The sequence below is a fragment of the Sardina pilchardus genome, chromosome 1 (genome assembly GCF_963854185.1).
Source record: "Sardina pilchardus chromosome 1, fSarPil1.1, whole genome shotgun sequence".
Lineage (NCBI taxonomy): Eukaryota > Metazoa > Chordata > Actinopteri > Clupeiformes > Clupeidae > Sardina > Sardina pilchardus.
In genome coordinates, this window is record NC_084994.1 from 21,766,571 (window position 1) to 21,787,190 (window position 20,620).

The 20,620-nt window shown below is 38.2% G+C and overlaps 1 protein-coding gene across 8 annotated transcripts in view; it reads right to left on the bottom strand.

The window, feature by feature from the left end:
- Positions 1 to 20,620, bottom strand: part of LOC134084657 (uncharacterized) — a 44,699-nt gene that overhangs the window by 12,054 nt on the left and 12,025 nt on the right. For 3 of the 8 annotated variants that reach the window (XM_062539893.1, XM_062539891.1, XM_062539892.1), the window contains 13 exons: positions 19,870 to 20,286; positions 19,406 to 19,441; positions 14,666 to 14,740; positions 14,453 to 14,557; positions 9,258 to 9,293; positions 8,232 to 8,648; positions 7,766 to 7,801; positions 6,755 to 6,829; positions 6,542 to 6,646; positions 4,223 to 4,297; positions 4,010 to 4,114; positions 1,656 to 1,730; positions 1,443 to 1,547 (listed from right to left, as the gene is read on the bottom strand). In XM_062539893.1, the coding sequence (XP_062395877.1) occupies positions 1,443 to 1,547; positions 1,656 to 1,730; positions 4,010 to 4,114; positions 4,223 to 4,297; positions 6,542 to 6,646; positions 6,755 to 6,829; positions 7,766 to 7,801; positions 8,232 to 8,648; positions 9,258 to 9,293; positions 14,453 to 14,557; positions 14,666 to 14,740; positions 19,406 to 19,441; positions 19,870 to 20,286 (1,662 nt within the window). The remainder of the gene's footprint in view (positions 1 to 1,442; positions 1,548 to 1,655; positions 1,731 to 4,009; positions 4,115 to 4,222; positions 4,298 to 6,541; positions 6,647 to 6,754; positions 6,830 to 7,765; positions 7,802 to 8,231; positions 8,649 to 9,257; positions 9,294 to 14,452; positions 14,558 to 14,665; positions 14,741 to 19,405; positions 19,442 to 19,869; positions 20,287 to 20,620) is intronic. The other 5 variants (XM_062539895.1, XM_062539894.1, XM_062539899.1 and 2 more) reach the window with 5 other exon arrangements.

Here is a 20,620-nt window from a genome sequence, read left to right on the forward strand (position 1 = left end):
AAAACTTAATTAACTGAATTAGTTACACCTGTGTTTTCAAGACAGTTTCATGTCAAAGTGGCCCATTAGTGGCTGTAACCTATGTGATGCCACCTTGTCACAATAGCTCTGCTATGCCTCAAAAACCACAGACCACATTTTCAGATGATATCAATGACATTATAGGCTAGCTTTAGAGAAAAAATGAAGAAATTTAAGATATAGGCTTTTTTGCCATTCAATTTTTAATATTATAATCTCTGATAACTCGGCTACCTTTCATTTTGGGTATTGTATGCTGTTTTAATAAAATATAGAGCTGGAAAAGAGCTTTCAAACGACATAAGAACCATTTCTGTGTGACTTACAGTAAAGGACAGTGGCGGTTTTAGGTACGGCATCTTGTATGGGGCGGCACGAGCGCTTAACCCTATGAGCCCGACTGACGCAAAGTGCGTCAAAAAACACTCATGGGGCGCTCGTGGAGGATCTCGCCTGGGGAGTAATTCAGTCTAGAACCGCCACTGGTAAAGGAGATACAATAAGTCAAATGTATAGTCCCCACCCCAATTTATGCAAACTTTCTTAGTCTGAATCTCCCTTAATATTGATGCAAGAAACGTGCAAGTTAATTTCTGAGGCCTTCTCATATGACTAAATCAGCATACCAAGTTTTGTTGAAATCCGTTCCTATGAGGTCCGAAAGTGTCCTGATTTGACACGGATTGACCCAATTGAGTGATCAACTTAATCCCCTGACCTCAAACCTACTGAAAATGTGTGGGATGACACCCTGGAAATCCTGAGTTCTCGTGAGAGCACGATTTTAATTGTGTCTGCAAGATACAGTACTCTGGTAACAAGCAATGATGCACGTTACATTTACCCCAACCATCTGGGGTAACCAATCAAATCGGTGTATCTGATATAGGCGTGCCAAAAGCAAGCTAAACTGATGAGACAACGCTGCAATGTTCGAAGTCAGTAAGCATTGATCATAGTGTTATCCAATTACGTCGAAGTCCGGAATCAATCAGAGTAAACATTGGTCGTGCTATGCAGTGAGATTTTTAAATGCATGCTTGGTGCTGCCCCTTCGATTTGGGCCATGGCATTATTCGTGGCCAGACCCTTAATCTGAAAGATTACAGGGTCTGGAGTTCCCAGGCTAGTTAAGCGGTCAGTTTATTATCAAATATTTGAGGTTAAACATTGCTTTTCTATTTTGCTTCATCTATTTTGATTCCTGTAAAAAACAAATCGGACTTGAAAAAATAAGTTAATAATCTCACTTGGAATCAAATGTTAAATGTTTCCGTTGCATTTGAAATATGAATGAAAAACTATGCAATACAATGTGCACTTTATTCACTTTTTAAACACACTTTATCTGAACACAACTGAGCATTGTTGTTAATGTACAACTGGTTTCGATTGTAAATAATGCTGGCAGTGAGTCATACCTGTTCCTTGGTGTGACATGGGTGCTCCTCCCCTCAAAGTTGTAGATTGAGCAGTAACGCCCATTTTGACCCCATCACCATCACCTCCTGGGGCATTCTGCTGGCCTTCCATTTAGGAAGAGATACATGGAGAGAGGATGAGGGGACAAATGACATGAAAACAGAGAGATGAAGAGTGGATTCAAATGCAAATAGATCATTACTATACTGTACCTGCTCCTTCCTGTGACGTGGATGCTTCTTCTCTTAAAGCTGCAGTGACATTCATTTGGACCCCAACACCTGAACCTGGGTGAGGGAAAGATGAAGAGGAAGAACAGAAAAAATAAGTTGAAAGAGTGTGTGTGTGTGTGTGTGTGTGTGTGTGTGTGTGTGTGTGTGTGTGTGTGTGTGTGTGTGTGTGTGTGTTTGTGTAGGGTGGGGGTAAAGAAAGAGATGAAAGAATAATGATGAAAGAGGGAGCACAACAGAAACAACAAAGGCAGACCCATTTCGGTAACACTTTACATTACGGCTCGCTAATAAGGTGGTAATTGTATGGTAATTTCTATGTAATTTCATGGTAACAATCCCTTTTTACCACTTTTTACAAGTCATTTCCATGCAGTTTCTAGTGCAATTAATCTGCATTTTCTAGGTAGTAGCAATGCAAACAGTAATAGTGTATTTTACGGCCTTGATGCTGTGTATTTTCCTGGAAATTACCTCCTTGTTTTTCAGGTAATTAAACAGATACAATAAGTAAATCCTGGACTATCATTTCAAGAACTAGATTCATTTTAAATCATTACCATTTTATTAAACGTAAAATGAAAGCTGTTTGCATCACTATTACTTAGAAACTGCAGAGTAATTGCACTGGAAATTGCATAGAAATGACTAGTAATAAGGGGCTACAAAATATTATTACCATGAAATTACATAAAAATACCATAGAAATTACTACCTTAATCAATGCTGTTTGCATTGCTATTACCTAGAAACTGCAGAGTAATTGCACTAGAAACTGCATGGAAATTACTTTTAATAAGTGGTAACAAGGGATTGGATTGTTACAATGAAATTACATAGAAATTACCATACAATTACCACCTTATTAGCGAGCCGTAATGTAAAGTGTTACCGAAAACTTAATTAACTGAATTAGTTACACCTGTGTTTTCAAGACAGTTTCATGTCAAAGTGGCCCATTAGTGGCTGTAACCTATGTGATGCCACCTTATCACAATATCTCTGCAATGCCTCAAAAACCACAGACCACATTTTCAGATGATATCAATGACATTATAGGCTAGCTTTAGAGAAAAAATGAAGAAATTTAAAATATAGGCTTTTTTGCTATTCAATTTTTAATATTATAATCTCTGATAACTCGGCTACCTTTCATTTTTGGTATTGTATGCTGTTTTAATAAAATATAGAGCTGGAAAAGAGCTTTCAAACGACATAAGAACCATTTCTGTGTGACTTACAGTAAAGGACAGTGGCGGTTTTAGGTACGGCATCTTGTATGGGGCGGCACGAGCGCTTAACCCTATGAGCCCGACTGACGCAAAGTGTGTCAAAAAACACTCATGGGGCGCTCGTGGAGGATCTCGCCTGGGGAGTAATTCAATCTAGAACCGCCACGGGTAAAGGAGATACAATAAGTCAAATGTATAGTCCCCACCCCAATTTATGCAAACTTTCTTAGTCTGAATCTCCCTTAATATTGATGCAAGAAACGTGCAAGTTAATTTCTGAGGCCTTCTCATATGACTAAATCAGCATACCAAGTTTTGTTGAAATCCGTTCCTATGAGGTCCGAAAGTGTCCTGATTTGACACGGATTGACCCAATTGAGTGATCAACTTAATCCCCTGACCTCAAACCTACTGAAAATGTGTGGGATGACACCCTGGAAATCCTGAGTTCTCGTGAGAGCACGATTTTAATTGTGTCTGCAAGATACAGTACTCTGGTAACAAGCAATGATGCACGTTACATTTACCCCAACCATCTGGGGTAACCAATCAAATCGGTGTATCTGATATAGGCGTGCCAAAAGCAAGCTAAACTGATGAGACAACGCTGCAATGTTCGAAGTCAGTAAGCATTGATCATAGTGTTATCCAATTACGTCGAAGTCCGGAATCAATCAGAGTAAACATTGGTCGTGCTATGCAGTGAGATTTTTAAATGCATGCTTGGTGCTGCCCCTTCGATTTGGGCCATGGCATTATTCGTGGCCAGACCCTTAATCTGAAAGATTACAGGGTCTGGAGTTCCCAGGCTAGTTAAGTGGTCAGTTTATTATCAAATATTTGAGGTTAAACATTGCTTTTCTATTTTGCTTCATCTATTTTGATTCCTGTAAAAAACAAATCGGACTTGAAAAAATAAGTTAATAATCTCACTTGGAATCAAATGTTAAATGTTTCCGTTGCATTTGAAATATGAATGAAAAACTATGCAATACAATGTGCACTTTATTCACTTTTTAAACACACTTTATCTGAACACAACTGAGCATTGTTGTTAATGTACAACTGGTTTCGATTGTAAATAATGCTGGCAGTGAGTCATACCTGCTCCTTGGTGTGACATGGGTGCTCCTCCCCTCAAAGTTGTAGATTGAGCAGTAACGCCCATTTTGACCCCATCACCATCACCTCCTGGGGCATTCTGCTGGCCTTCCATTTAGGAAGAGATACATGGAGAGAGGATGAGGGGACAAATGACATGAAAACAGAGAGATGAAGAGTGGATTCAAATGCAAATAGATCATTACTATACTGTACCTGCTCCTTCCTGTGACGTGGATGCTTCTTCTCTTAAAGCTGCAGTGACATTCATTTGGACCCCAACACCTGAACCTGGGTGAGGGAAAGAGAACAGAAAAAATAAGTTGAAAGAGTGTGTGTGTGTGTGTGTGTGTGTGTGTGTGTGTGTGTGTGTGTTTGTGTAGGGTGGGGGTAAAGAAAGAGATGAAAGAATAATGATGAAAGAGGGAGCACAACAGAAACAACAAAGGCAGACCCATTTCGGTAACACTTTACATTACGGCTCGCTAATAAGGTGGTAATTGTATGGTAATTTCTATGTAATTTCATGGTAACAATCCCTTTTTACCACTTTTTACAAGTCATTTCCATGCAGTTTCTAGTGCAATTACTCTGCATTTTCTAGGTAGTAGCAATGCAAACAGTAATAGTGTATTTTACGGCCTTGATGCTGTGTATTTTCCTGGAAATTACCTCCTTGTTTTTCAGGTAATTAAACAGAAACAATAAGTAAATCCTGGACTATCATTTCAAGAACTAGATTCATTTTAAATCATGACCATTTTATTAAACGTAAAATGAAAGCTGTTTGCATCACTATTACTTAGAAACTGCAGAGTAATTGCACTGGAAATTGCATAGAAATGACTAGTAATAAGGGACTACAAAATATTATTACCATGAAATTACATAAAAATACCATAGAAATTACTACCTTAATCAATGCTGTTTGCATTGCTATTACCTAGAAACTGCAGAGTAATTGCACTAGAAACTGCATGGAAATTACTTGTAATAAGTGGTAACAAGGGATTGGATTGTTACAATAAAATTACATAGAAATTACCATACAATTACCACCTTATTAGCGAGCCATAATGTAAAGTGTTACCGAAAACTTAATTAACTGAATTAGTTACACCTGTGTTTTCAAGACAGTTTCATGTCAAGGTGGCCCATTAGTGGCTGTAACCTATGTGATGCCACCTTATCACAATATCTCTGCAATGCCTCAAAAACCACAGACCACATTTTTAGATGATATCAATGACATTATAGGCTAGCTTTAGCAAAAAAGCCTATATTTTAAATTTCTTCATTTTTTCTCTATTCAATTTTTAATATTATAATCTCTGATAACTCGGCTACCTTTCATTTTTGGTATTGTATGCTGTTTTAATAAAATATAGAGCTGGAAAAGAGCTTTCAAACGACATAAGAACCATTTCTGTGTGACTTACAGTAAAGGACAGTGGCGGTTTTAGGTACGGCATCTTGTATGGGGCGGCACGAGCGCTTAACCCTATGAGCCCGACTGACGCAAAGTGTGTCAAAAAACACTCATGGGGGCGCTCGTGGAGGATCTCGCCTGGGGAGTAATTCAGTCTAGAACCGCCACTGGTAAAGGAGATACAATAAGTCAAATGTATAGTCCCCACCCCAATTTATGCAAACTTTCTTAGTCTGAATCTCCCTTAATATTGATGCAAGAAACGTGCAAGTTAATTTCTGAGGCCTTCTCATATGACTAAATCAGCATACCAAGTTTTGTTGAAATCCGTTCCTATGAGGTCCGAAAGTGTCCTGATTTGACACGGATTGACCCAATTGAGTGATCAACTTAATCCCCTGACCTCAAACCTACTGAAAATGTGTGGGATGACACCCTGGAAATCCTGAGTTCTCGTGAGAGCACGATTTTAATTGTGTCTGCAAGATACAGTACTCTGGTAACAAGCAATGATGCATGTTACATTTACCCCAACCATCTGGGGTAACCAATCAAATCGGTGTATCTGATATAGGCGTGCCAAAAGCAAGCTAAACTGATGAGACAACGCTGCAATGTTCGAAGTCAGTAAGCATTGATCATAGTGTTATCCAATTACGTCGAAGTCCGGAATCAATCAGAGTAAACATTGGTCGTGCTATGCAGTGAGATTTTTAAATGCATGCTTGGTGCTGCCCCTTCGATTTGGGCCATGGCATTATTCGTGGCCAGACCCTTAATCTGAAAGATTACAGGGTCTGGAGTTCCCAGGCTAGTTAAGTGGTCAGTTTATTATCAAATATTTGAGGTTAAACATTGCTTTTCTATTTTGCTTCATCTATTTTGATTCCTGTAAAAAACAAATCGGACTTGAAAAAATAAGTTAATAATCTCACTTGGAATCAAATGTTAAATGTTTCCGTTGCATTTGAAATATGAATGAAAAACTATGCAATACAATGTGCACTGTATTCACTTTTTAAACACACTTTATCTGAACACAACTTAGCAGTGTTGTTAATGTACAACTGGTTTCGATTGTAAATAATGCTGGCAGTGAGTCATACCTGCTCCTTGCTGTGACATGGGTGCTCCTCCACTCAAAGTTGTAGATTGAGCAGTAACGCCCATTTTGACCCCATCACCATCACCTCCTGGGGCATTCTGCTGGCCTTCCATTTAGGAAGAGATACATGGAGAGAGGATTAGGGGACAAATGACATGAAAACAGAGAGATGAAGAGTGGATTCAAATGCAAATAGATCATTACTATACTGTACCTGCTCCTTCCTGTGACGTGGATGCTTCTTCTCTTAAAGCTGCAGTGACATTCATTTGGACCCCAACACCTGAACCTGGGTGAGGGAAAGATGAAGAGGAAGAACAGAAAAAAATAAGTTGAAAGAGAGAGAGAGAGAGTGTGTGTGTGTGTGTGTGTGTGTGTGTGTGTGTGTGTGTGTGTGTGTGTGTTTGTGTAGGGTGGGGGTAAAGAGAGAGATGAAAGAATAATGATGAAAGAGGGAGCACAACAGAAACAACAAATGCAGACCCATTTCGGTAACACTTTACATCACGGCTCGCTAATAAGGTGGTAATTGTATGGTAATTTCTATGTAATTTCATGGTAACAATCCCTTTTTACCACTTTTTACAAGTAATTTCCATGCAGTATCTAGTGCAATTACTCTGCATTTTCTAGGTAATAGCAATGCAAACAGCATTGATTAAGGTGGTAATTTCTATGGTATTTTTCATCCCCTCCAGAAATGGTAGCTTTAGCGAAGTTCACAGGAAAGACTTGTAGTCACTATTTCGTTCATAAATCGCTAACCAATCACAGCTCAGGGGAAGTACTACTAGCAAGTTTCTCGCTACATCATGTCTTCATTCCTAGCCAATCAGTTGATTCAGTTTCTTTGCCAACGCCTCCCATTAATTCAATCAGTCTAACCAACATGAAGTGAATGCAATATCATGACAAAGTTTCCTCCCTGGTTCTTCAGCAGGAGCAAAATTGCATGTAAAGCAGCACAGGTATATCCAGGCTATTTTGTAATGGTAAACAAATTGTGGCTATAAAAACTGATCTATATTCGTAAAATAGATTTGTGAGTGTTGTGCATATTTGTAATTTTAACTTCCAATCTCATAACATCAAGTGAATTTGACTGAAATTAACCTAGAGGCTTGCCTTGGGCCACAGTGGCCATGACGAATAATCCCATGATACAGTAGTAGATGGTTACAATACAATATGTGGTTATCTTATCTTAAGAGAACATGTATCCTACCTTCACTCAATTCCGAAATGTTCTTCTTCGTCAGTTCTACAAATAAAATATGTGGCCATTGATTATTATTAGCATTATTATTTAAACATTTCTATTATTTTTATTATTATTTCTTTAAACATTAATAGTATTACAATATACAAAATACATATTTCAAAACACAATACCCCCCCCCCCCCCCCCCAACACACACACAGTACTCATACACACACAAAAAAATACACAAACTCAATCACAAGTGTTTCCTTCTAGTCTGTCAGCTGTGAGGAATAAACCAAAAGTCTATCGAAATCCAGCAAAAATAGATTTTTCACCCCATTTAGAACAAAAAGCGAAGGAGTTAGCACAGCTTCACGGCTTGAATCCCTAACAATAACACAATTTTATAAATAAAGCGACAATAAATCACCAAAACAGTGTATGAACGAACATTTTGATGACATGCCAAAGAAATGAATAGATTTACTTGCGCAGCATGCTGCATAACAACACAGGTGATGCCGAAGGTCGTACACCAGGTAGTTTCCAGGACACGCTTGAACCTGTACGGACGGTGGTTGGACGTCGCAGCATTTGCGCTCCCGGGGTCTGTGCAAGTACATGGTGACGTTGTCATCTTCTGGGCTCAGGTGAGAACCGTTAAGCCAGATGGGGGCGTAAGAAGTACAATTTTCCTCCGACACGTTCTCACTCTGGTTGAGCATCAGGACGCTTTCCTCCCGTTGGCCGAGCCGGTACCAGCCTGCCCTCTGGTGGTCAGAATGTTTGCTGCATGTGATGGCATATGACGTATCTTCACGGTCACCGTTGTAGTAAACTGACTCCCAGGTGTAATTCAACAGAGTGTAGTTGTAACAAGGGCCACTGAGTGGAGTGGATGTAACTTTATTACATTTTGGGGGGGATGGGGGGGGAGCAGACACAGCACACACACACAAACACACACACACACACACACACACACACACATACACACACACACACAAACCTTTAGATTTTTCATTTCATTCATAGAGTCGTTGCATTAGATGTTATTAGGATTTTAGAATCACCGCTACCGTTTTATGCCACAGAGATTTACACTGTATCACCTTGCTGTGCTCGTTTATTGGGTTATATTTGTAGGCTATTACTTTTTGATACGTCATCTTGAAATGACTTTGGCGAGGCTATTGACTTGCAGAGTGTTACGTTATTGAAGCACCAGTTGCTGTTTTCTATTCTCTTACACCTGCCTAAGAGCAGTTTCGTACATCTTTTGTTTTGTACATCTTTTCTAAAAATAATTTCTTTGCATATCCTATAAGGAACCCTAAATATATCTTTGTTGGTTTTGTGTGTTTTATTCCCTGCCAACATGTCTATAGAATGTACTGTACACGCGTTTGCATGTTTCATTCCTGTGTAAAGCAATAACTTGTTACAGTATATTGTTTTCATATTTGTTATTTATTCTTTTCCTTAAAGTTTTGTAGGTTTTGCTGGTACTCACCATTGCTGCCAGTTGACATTGGTGTGACCGCTGTACCTGAAAACAATTGGCTCAATAAATTACAAGCACTGAAATGAATTAAAAAATGTATGAAACATTATAAAACCGTTCGGTAACACTTTACATTACGGCTCGCTAATAAGGTGGTAATTGTATGGTAATTTCTATGGAATTTCATGGTAACAATCCCTTGTTACCACTTGTTACCACTTGTTACCACTTATTACCAGTAATTTCTACGCAGTTTCTAGTGCAATTACTCTGCTGTTTCTAGGTAATAGCAATGCAAACAGCATTAATTAAGGTGGTCATTTCTATGGTATTTTGATATAATTGTATGAATAATCCTTTGTAGCCACTTATTACAAGTTATTACCATGCAGTTTCCAGTGCAATAACTCTGCAGTTTTTAGGTAATAGCGATGCAAACAGCTTTCATTTTAAGTATAATAAAATGGTAATTATTTGAAACTTTACTTATTGTTTTTGTTTAATTACATGACAAACAAGGAGGTAATTTCCAGGAAAATACACAGCATCAGGGCCGTAAAATACATTATCACTTATTTCCACCCAATTACTTAGTTATTAGCCTACTAAGAAAGAGACAAACCAAGTCATTGTCGTAGTAAGCTGGTAAAGAAGACATTATGTGCCTGTAACTAAACTGGAACAAGTGAAGTAATTTTAAGGAAACTATATGGTATCAGAGCTGTAAAATGCACTATTGCCTACTTCCTATTTAATTACCTAGCTGTGTTGATAAACCCATCATTTATCCTTATGACATTTTGAGTGTTGTTTTTGTTTAATTACCTGAAAAACAAGGAGGTAATTACCAGGAAAATACACAGCATCAGGGCCGTAAAATACATTATCACCTATTTCCACTCAATTACTTAGTTATTACCATGTCTGATCTGAAATAGGCTATTTTGTAGCCTACTGACATTCAACACGCAAACACATGTACGACCTTCATTACTTTGTTCTGCAAAAATAGAAAGTTAACATTTAACATACAACATTTAAAGTAGCCTATAAGTCCGCCGAAAATTTAACTAAGCCATGGAACAAGTATTTTTCATTGATCACGCAGTAGGCTAGCCTGCAGAGCTAGCATGAGCTACAGCCCAAAATAGCTAACAGTGGCATAAAGCCATAGGCTACATTTTGTAGCCTACTGACATTCAACACGCAAACACATGTACGACCTTTATTACTTTGTTCTGCAAAAATAGAAAGTTAACATTTAACATACAACATTTAAAGTAGCCTATAAGTCCGCCGAAAATTTAACTAAGCCATGGAACAAGTATTTTTCATTGATCACGCAGTAGGCTAGCCTGCAGAGCTAGCATGAGCTACAGCCCAAAATAGCTAACAGTGGCATAAAGCCATAGGCTACGCTTTCAAAATGAAACCACTAACATTGCTCAAAACAGCAAAACCTCGTCAGCAGCTAACTTGAGGTGTCTACACATAAAACAAAGCACCAGTCAGTCTGTAAACTTTGGAATAGTCTGTACACACTTGTTCGAGACTGCAACTCTATCTAATCTGAAGCACAGAAATGTCACGCGAGTTCTCACACGGAAGCACGCACGGGAGCTATTGCTACGGGTAGTCCGGTGCTCAAATTACAGTGAGATCAGAAAGAGGACAAGGAGAGTGGTTCGTATCTGTTCCTTTCCCGGAAGCGAAACAAAAATTAAAAGTTTACAATCCAGCAAGTTTTCATCAGCTGTCATTGCGATACGGTCGGTCTCCAGTGGCTTATTGTTTTGAATGTGGACATAATTGACACCTCAATCGAAACGCTAAAGTGAGGGATTACCGTGTCTGCTGTCATAATTTTGAGAAGGACGACTTCGTTATTCCGAGAGGAGCTTCTGACCAAAGAAGTCAACGAAATATTATAATATTTTCATCTGTAACAAACACGTCACCTCTGTACCTGTATGAATGTTTTGGTAGGTTTAGGCTGCACTGCAAATACAATATTTAGCCTACTGTTTCAGAATTTGCTTATGTTGTTTTATTATTGCAGAACATGTTAAATGTGTGAAAACAATGTTTTTTTGCAGAACAAAGTTAAGGTTGTGCTCAACATGTGGTTGTGTGTTGAATGTCAGTACACGGTAACCTATTTCAGATCAGAGATGGTAATAACTAAGTAACTGAGTGGAAATAAGTGATAGTGTATTTTACGGCCCTGATGCTGTGTATTTTCCTGGAAATTACCTCCTCGTTTTTCAGGTAATTAAACAAAAACAATAAGGAAATCCTGGACTATCATTTCAAGAACTAGATTCATTTTAAATCATTACCATTTTATTAAACTTAAAATGAAAGCTGTTTGCATCACTATTACTTAGAAACTGCAGAGTAATTGCACTGGAAATTGCATAGAAATTACTAGTAATAAGGGGCTACAAAATATTATTACCATGAAATTACATAAAAATACCATAGAAATGACCACCTTAATTAATGCTGTTTGCATTGCTATTACCTAGAAACTGCAGAGTAATTGCACTAGAAACTGCATGGAAATTACTTGTAATAAGTGGTAACAAGGGATTGTTACCATGAAATTACATAGAAATTACCATACAATTACTACCTTATTAGCGAGCCATAATGTAAAGTGTTACCGAAAACTTAAAGGGATAATCCGGAGTGAAATGCACTTTAGATAAATTTTTCGGACTATTGGGGGTACATACGTTGAGTTGACACCAAAATCATGTCATTCGGATGTATTTTGAGAAAGTTCGAGCTCACCGTTTTTAGCCAAAACTCGTTAGCCTGGAAGTGACTGGGGCGTGTCCTTTCGCCGCTACAAAACGCTATTTTTATACCTCTTCTACGGTTCCAAACAACACTACACTTACGTGGTAGTGAGTAGAGGGTCCCTAAAGCCAAACCGAAGTATCCCCACGTCTTTATGTGGTCGGATAGAGAGTCGTGAATGAATTTAATCGAGTACCTTTCCGGAAATGATAGCTTCAGCGAAAGTTCTACTAGGGAGACCCGTAGTGTATCTTTTACTCCTCCTATTCATTAACGAATCGTAGCCTTTGTTTACATTTTCAGGGAACTCCCCCATTCGATTCATCCAATCAGTGCTAGCCTATAGGAATTCAGCGGGGGTTTTACAACTGTTTTACTAACACTTCTCTCTGCTACTCAGTACGCCGACTTTGTCGTTCCCTCCACCACCCCTCCAGCCACCACGACCAGCAGTCTTCGTCTTGTCGGCCGCTGCATGCTATCTACACCTTCTCCCTCACAGCCACCGCCACCAGTTGGTCCCTGTCTCATCATCGGGGGGTAGGCTCGTCGCCCCTGCTTCTTCGATCAGCAGGATCCAAATTCCGTTCATCCCTGGACGGAGTCGAGACGGGGCCTACGCCAAAGATTGTTGTTTATCCTGAACTTTTATATGCTTGAAGCTACTCCTTATCAAATTAAATTGTTATCTGCTTCTATTCTGTCTACTGAGTCTTCCTGGTAGAAATGTCGCTGCTGCAGCTGTCAACGTTTTAACAACACTTTACTAACATTTCCGGAAAGGTACGGACTCGATTAAATTCATTCTGGACTCTCTATCCGACCACATTAAGACGTGGGGATACTTCGGTTTGGCTTTAGGGACCCTCTACTCACTACCACGTAAGTGTAGTGTTGTTTGGAACAGTAGAAGAGGTATAAAAATAGCGTTTTGTAGCGGCGAAAGGACACGCCCCGGTCACTTCCAGGCTAACGAGTTTTGGCTAAAAACGGTGAGCTCGAACTTTCTCAAAATACATCCGAATGACATGATTTTGGTGTCAACTCAACGTATGTACCCCCAATAGTCCGAAAAATTGATCTAAAGTGCATTTCACTCCGGATTATCCCTTTAATTAACTGAATTAGTTACACCTGTGTTTTCAAGACAGTTTCATGTCAAAGTGGCCCATTAGTGACTGTAACCTATGTGATGCCACCTTGTCACAATATCTCTGCAATGCCTCAAAAACCACAGACCACATTTTCAGATGATATCAATGACATTATAGGCTAGCTTTAGGGAAAAAATGAAGAAATTTAAAATATAGGTTTTTTTGCTATTCAATTTTTAATATTATAATCTCTGATAACTCGGCTACCTTTCATTTTGGGTATTGTATGCTGTTTTAATATAATATAGAGCTGGAAAAGAGCTTTCAAACGACATAAGAACCATTTCTATGTGACTTACAGTAAAGGAGATACAATACTGTAAGTCAAATGTATAGTCCCCACCCCAATTTATGCAAACTTTCTTAGTCTGAATCTCCCTTAATATTGATGCAAGAAACGTGCAAGTTCATTTCTGAGGCCTTCTCATACCGTATGACTAAATCAGCATACCAAGTTTCGTTGAAATCCGTTCCTATGAGGTCCGAAAGTGTCCTCATTTGACACGGAATGACCCAATTGAGTGATCAACTTAATCCCCTGACCTCAAACCTACTGAAAATGTGTGGGATGACACCCTGGAAATCATGAGTTCTCGTGAGAGCACGATTTTAATTGTGTCTGCAAGATACAGTACTCTGGTAACAAGCAATGATGCACGTTACATTTACCCCAACCATCTGGGGTAACCAATCAAATCGGTGTATCTGATATAGGCGTGCCAAAAGCAAGCTAAACTGATGAGACAACGCTGCAAAGTTTGAAGTCAGTAAGCATTGATCATAGTGTTATCCAATTACGTCGAAGTCCGGAATCAATCAGAGTAAACATTGGTCGTGCTATGCAGTGAGATTTTTAAATGCATGCTTGGTGCTGCACCTCGATTTGGGCCATGGCATTATTCGTGGCCAGACCCTTAATCTGAAAGATTACAGGGTCTGGAGTTCCCAGGCTAATTAAGTGGTCAGTTTATTATCAAATATTTGAGGTTATACATTGCTTTTCTATTTTGCTTCATCTATTTTGATTCCTGTAAAAAACAAATCGGACTTGAAAAAATAAGTTAATAATCTCACTTGGAATCAAATGTTAAATGTTTCCGTTGCATTTGAAATATGAATGAAAAACTATGCAATACAATGTGTACTTTATTCACTTTTTAAACACACTTTATCTGAACACAACTGAGCATTGTTGTTAATGTACAACTGGTTTCGATTGTAAATAATGCTGGCAGTGAGTCATACCTGCTCCTTGCTGTGACATGGGTTCTCCTCCACTCAAAGTTGTAGATTGAGCAGTAACGCCCATTTTGACTCCATCACCATCACCTCCTGGGGCATTCTGCTGGCCTTCCATTTAGGAAGAGATACATGGAGAGAGGATTAGGGGACAAATGACATGAAAACAGAGAGATGAAGAGTGGATTCAAATGCAAATAGATCATTACTATACTGTACCTGCTCCTTCCTGTGACGTGGATGCTTCTTCTCTTAAAGCTGCAGTGACATTCATTTGGACCCCAACACCTGAACCTGGGTGAGGGAAAGATGAAGAGGAAGAACAGAAAAAACTAGAAATGCAATTCCAAGGAATTACCAGTGCATGAAAATGCAAAAAAATTTAGATATGGCTACTAAGGTGTAGCTAGGGTAAACATGGTGGTTGCATAGTTTAAAGAGAGTTGATAGTGTTAAGGTAGACATAATGAATGTCACTGCAGCAAAATGCAAAAAAATTTAGATATGGCTACTAAGGTGTAGCTAGGGTAAACATGGTGGTTGCATAGTTTAAAGAGAGTTGATAGTGTTAAGGTAGACATTTTAAAGCTTAAACATTCCTGTTCTAACTTAACTAATAATTTCTAACAGGTATTCTAAAATGTTAACTATGTTAACAATGCTAACCAGGTTGATAAGTTAACTTAGCATTTTTAGCATTACTGCTAGAAATCATCAGCTAACTATGCTAACATTGATAACTATGTTAACAATGCTAACCACGTTGATTAGCTAACTTAGCTAATCATTTTAGCAGTTGTGCTAAAAATGCTAACAATGCTAACTATGCTAACAATGCTAACCAGGTTGATTAGCTAACTTAGCTAATAATTTTTAGCAGTTATGCTAAAAATGCTAACTATGTTAACAATGCTAACCATGCTAACAATGCTAACTTGCTAGTGAGGACTTTTATTTTGAAACAGTAGTTGCTAGGGTATCCATGGTGCCCACTATCAGGAATAAAGAAGTTACTGTAATATTATCATGTTGGTTGCTATGGAAACTGTCAAAAACACTTAATTTAAATGGTTGCTATGTTGGTTGCTAGGTACATGGAGGTTTCATTTAGTTGACTGGAGGCATAGTTGATGATAACTGACAGTTGGAATGGTTGAACAGTTAAATAGTTGAGTAGTTTCAGTGGTTAAATGATTTAATAGTGTATTATTGCAGTGAGGACTTTTATTTTGAAACAGTTGTGGACAGAGGAAACAGTTAACAGGATATGTAGTCTTCACAGAGAGATTGTATGCTTAAAGCCTGAGAGAGAGAGGGCTGCTGCAGGTGGGGCTGGCCACCTGGCATAAGATTCTAATTGCTCAACGACCTGATTGTGATGTCATAGAGGCCAATGTTAAGTCTATGGGGAAATTTTTAATAGTTTTTAATTTTTAGTTCAAAAAGTATAAAAGTTACAAAGTTGAAAAATCATAGCAACCCGATCCATTAGAATACCTACGTTACAAAGTTTGAATGAAGTTTCTAAGTTAAACGGTTGAAGAGAAATTGCGGTTAGAAAAAGCTGTCAGCGGAATAATAATAAAGAAAATAACTAGAAATGCAATTCCAAGGAATTACCAGTGCATGAAAATGCAAAAAATTTTAGATATGGCTACTAAGGTGTAGCTAGGGTAAACATGGTGGTTGCATAGTTTAAAGAGAGTTGATAGTGTTAAGGTAGACATTTTAAAGCTTAAACATTCCTGTTCTAACTTAACTAATAATTTCTAACAGGTATTCTAAAATGTTAACTATGCTAACAATGCTAACCAGGTTGATAAGTTAACTTAGCTGATGATTTCTAGCAGTAATGCTAAAAAATGCTAACTATGCTAACATTGCTAACTATGTTAACTATGCTAACCACGTTGATTAGCTAACTTAGCTAATCATTTTAGCAGTTGTGCTAAAAATGCTAACTATGTTAACAATGCTAACTATGCTAACAATGCTAACCAGGTTGATGAGCTAACTTAGCCAATCATTTTTAGCAGTTATGCTAAAATTGCTAACTATGTTAACAATGCTAACTGTGCTAACCATGCTAACAATGCTAACTTGCTAGTGAGGACTTTTATTTTGAAACAGTAGTTGCTAGGGTATCCATGGTGCCCACTATCAAGAATAAAGAAGTTACTGTAGTATAATCATGTTGGTTGCTATGGAAACTTTCAAAAACGCTTAATTTTAATGGTTGCTATGTTGGTTGCTAGGTACATGGAGGATTCATTTAGTTGACTGGAGGCATAGTTGATGATAAATGACAGTTGGAATGGTTGAACAGTTAAATAGTTGAGTAGTTTCAGTGGTTAAATGATTTAATAGTGTATTATTGCAGTGAGGACTTTTATTTTGAAACGGTTGTGGACAGAGGAAACAGTTAACAGGATATGTAGTCTTCACAGAGAGATTGTATGCTTAAAGCCTGAGAGAGAGAGGGCTGCTGCAGGTGGGGCTGGCCACCTGGCATAAGATTCTAATTGCTCAACGACCCGATTGTGATGTCATAGAGGCCAATGTTAAGTCTATGGGGAAATTTTTAATAGTTTTTAATTTATAGTTCAAAAAGTATAAAAGTTACAAAGTTGAAAAGTCATAGCAACCCGATCCATTAGAATACCTACGTTACAAAGTTTGAATGAAGTTTCTAAGTTAAACGGTTGAAGAGAAATTGCGGTTAGAAAAAGCTGTCAGCGGAATAATAATAAAGAAAACTAGAAATGCAATTCCAAGGAATTACCAGTGCATGAAAATGCAAAAAAAATTAGATATGGCTACTAAGGTGTAGCTAGGGTAAACATGGTGGTTGCATAGTTTAAAGAGAGTTGATAGTGTTAAGGTAGACATTTTAAAGCTTAAACATTCCTGTTCTAACTTAACTAATAATTTCTAACAGGTATTCTAAAATGTTAACTATGTTAACAATGCTAACCAGGTTGATAAGTTAACTTAGCATTTTTAGCATTACTGCTAGAAATCATCAGCTAACTATGCTAACATTGATAACTATGTTAACAATGCTAACCACGTTGATTAGCTAACTTAGCTAATCATTTTAGCAGTTGTGCTAAAAATGCTAACAATGCTAACTATGCTAACAATGCTAACCAGGTTGATTAGCTAACTTAGCTAATCATTTTTAGCAGTTACGCTAAAAATGCTAACTATGTTAACAATGCTAACCATGCTAACAATGCTAACTTGCTAGTGAGGACTTTTATTTTGAAACAGTAGTTGCTAGGGTATCCATGGTGCCCACTATCAGGAATAAAGAAGTTACTGTAGTATTATCATGTTGGTTGCTATGGAAACTGTCAAAAACACTTAATTTAAATGGTTGCTATGTTGGTTGCTAGGTACATGGAGGTTTCATTTAGTTGACTGGAGGCATAGTTGATGATAACTGACAGTTGGAATGGTTGAACAGTTAAATAGTTGAGTAGTTTCAGTGGTTAAATGATTTAATAGTGTATTATTGCAGTGAGGACTTTTATTTTGAAACAGTTGTGGACAGAGGAAACAGTTAACAGGATATGTAGTCTTCACAGAGAAATTGTATGCTTAAAGCCTGAGAGAGAGAGGGCTGCTGCAGGTGGGGCTGGCCACCTGGCATAAGATTCTAATTGCTCAACGACCTGATTGTGATGTCATAGAGGCCAATGTTAAGTCTATGGGGAAATTTTTAATAGTTTTTAATTTTTAGTTCAAAAAGTATAAAAGTTACAAAGTTGAAAAATCATAGCAACCCGATCCATTAGAATACCTACGTTACAAAGTTTGAATGAAGTTTCTAAGTTAAACGGTTGAAGAGAAATTGCGGTTAGAAAAAGCTGTCAGCGGAATAATAATAAAGAAAATAATAAGAAGACTAGGAAGAACAGTACAGTGCATTTTCATGCACTGTAATAATAAGAAGACTAGGAAGAACAGTACAGTGCATTTTCATGCACTGTAATAAGAAGACTAGGAAGAACAGTACAGTGCATTTTCATGCACTGTAATAAGTTGAGAGAGAGAGTGTGTGTGTTAAGTGTGTGTGTGTGTCTGTGTGTGTGTGTGTGTGTGTGTGTGTGTGTGTGTGTGTGTGTGTGTGTTTGTGTAGGGTGGGGGTAAAGAGAGAGATGAAAGAATAATGATGAAAGAGGGAGCACAACAGAAACAACAAATGCAGACCCATTTCGGTAACACTTTACATTACGGCTCGCTAATAAGGTGGTAATTGTATGGTAATTTCTATGTAATTTCATGGTAACAATCCCTTTTTACCACTTTTTACAAGTAATTTCCATGCAGTATCTAGTGCAATTACTCTGCATTTTCTAGGTAATAGCAATGCAAACAGCATTGATTAAGGTGGTAATAATTTCTATGGTATTTTTCATCCCCTCCAGAAATGGTAGCTTTAGCGAAGTTCACAGGAAAGACTTGTAGTCACTATTTCGTTCATAAATCGCTAACCAATCACAGCTCAGGGGAAGTACTACTAGCAAGTTTCTCGCTACATCATCTCTTCATTCCTAGCCAATCAGTTGATTCAGTTTCTTTGCCAACGCCTCCCATTAATTCAATCAGTCTAACCAACATGAAGTGAATGCAATATCATGACAAAGTTTCCTCCCTGGTTCTTCAGCAGGAGCAAAATTGCATGCAAAGCAGCACAGGTATATCCAGGCTATTTTGTAATGGTAAACAAATTGTGGCTATAAAAACTGATCTATATTCGTAAAATAGATTTGTGAGTGTTGTGCATATTTGTAATTTTAACTTCCAATCTCATAACATCAAGTGAATTTGACTGAAATTAACCTAGAGGCTTGCCTTGGGCCACAGTGGCCATGACGAATAATCCCATGATACAGTATAGATGGTTACAATACAATATGTGGTTATCTTATCTTAAGAGAACATGTATCCTACCTTCACTCAATTCCGAAATGTTCTTCTTCGTCAGTTCTACAAATAAAATATGTGGCCATTGATTATTATTAGCATTATTATTTAAACATTTCTATTATTTTTATTATTATTTCTTTAAACATTAATAGTATTACAATATACAAAATACATATTTCAAAACACAATACCCCCCCCCCCCCCCCCAACACACACACAGTACTCATACACACAAAAAAAATACACAAACTCAATCACAAGTGTTTCCTTCTAGTCTGTCAGCTGTGAGGAATAAACCAAAAGTCTATCGAAATCCAGCAAAAATAGATTTTTCACCCCATTTAGAACAAAAAGCGAAGGAGTTAGCACAGCTTCACGGCTTGAATCCCTAACAATAACACAATTTTATAAATAAAGCGACAATAAATCACCAAAACAGTGTATGAACGAACATTTTGATGACATGCCAAAGAAATGAATAGATTTACTTGCGCAGCATGCTGCATAACAACACAGGTGATGCCGAAGGTCGTACACCAGGTAGTTTCCAGGACACGCTTGAACCTGTACGGACGGTGGTTGGACGTCGCAGCATTTGCGCTCCCGGGGTCTGTGCAAGTACATGGTGACGTTGTCATCTTCTGGGCTCAGGTGAGAACCGTTAAGCCAGATGGGGGCGTAAGAAGTACAATTTTCCTCCGACACGTTCTCACTCTGGTTGAGCATCAGGACGCTTTCCTCCCGTTGGCCGAGCCGGTACCAGCCTGCCCTCTGGTGGTCAGAATGTTTGCTGCATGTGATGGCATATGAATTATCTTCACGGTCACCGTTGTAGTAAACTGACTCCCAGGTGTAATTCAACAGAGTGTAGTTGTAACAAGGGCCACTGAGTGGGGCGGACGTAACTTCATTACATTTTTGGGGGGATGGGGGGGGAGCAGACACAGCACACACACACAAACACACACACACACACACACACACATACACACACACACACAAACCTTTAGATTTTTCATTTCATTCATAGAGTCGTTGCATTAGATGTTATTAGGATTTTAGAATCACCGCTACCGTTTTATGCCACAGAGATTTACACTGTATCACCTTGCTGTGCTCGTTTATTGGGTTATATTTGTAGGCTATTACTTTTTGATATGTCATCTTGAAATGACTTTGGCGAGGCTATTGACTTGCAGAGTGTTACGTTATTGAAGCACCAGTTGCTGTTTTCTATTC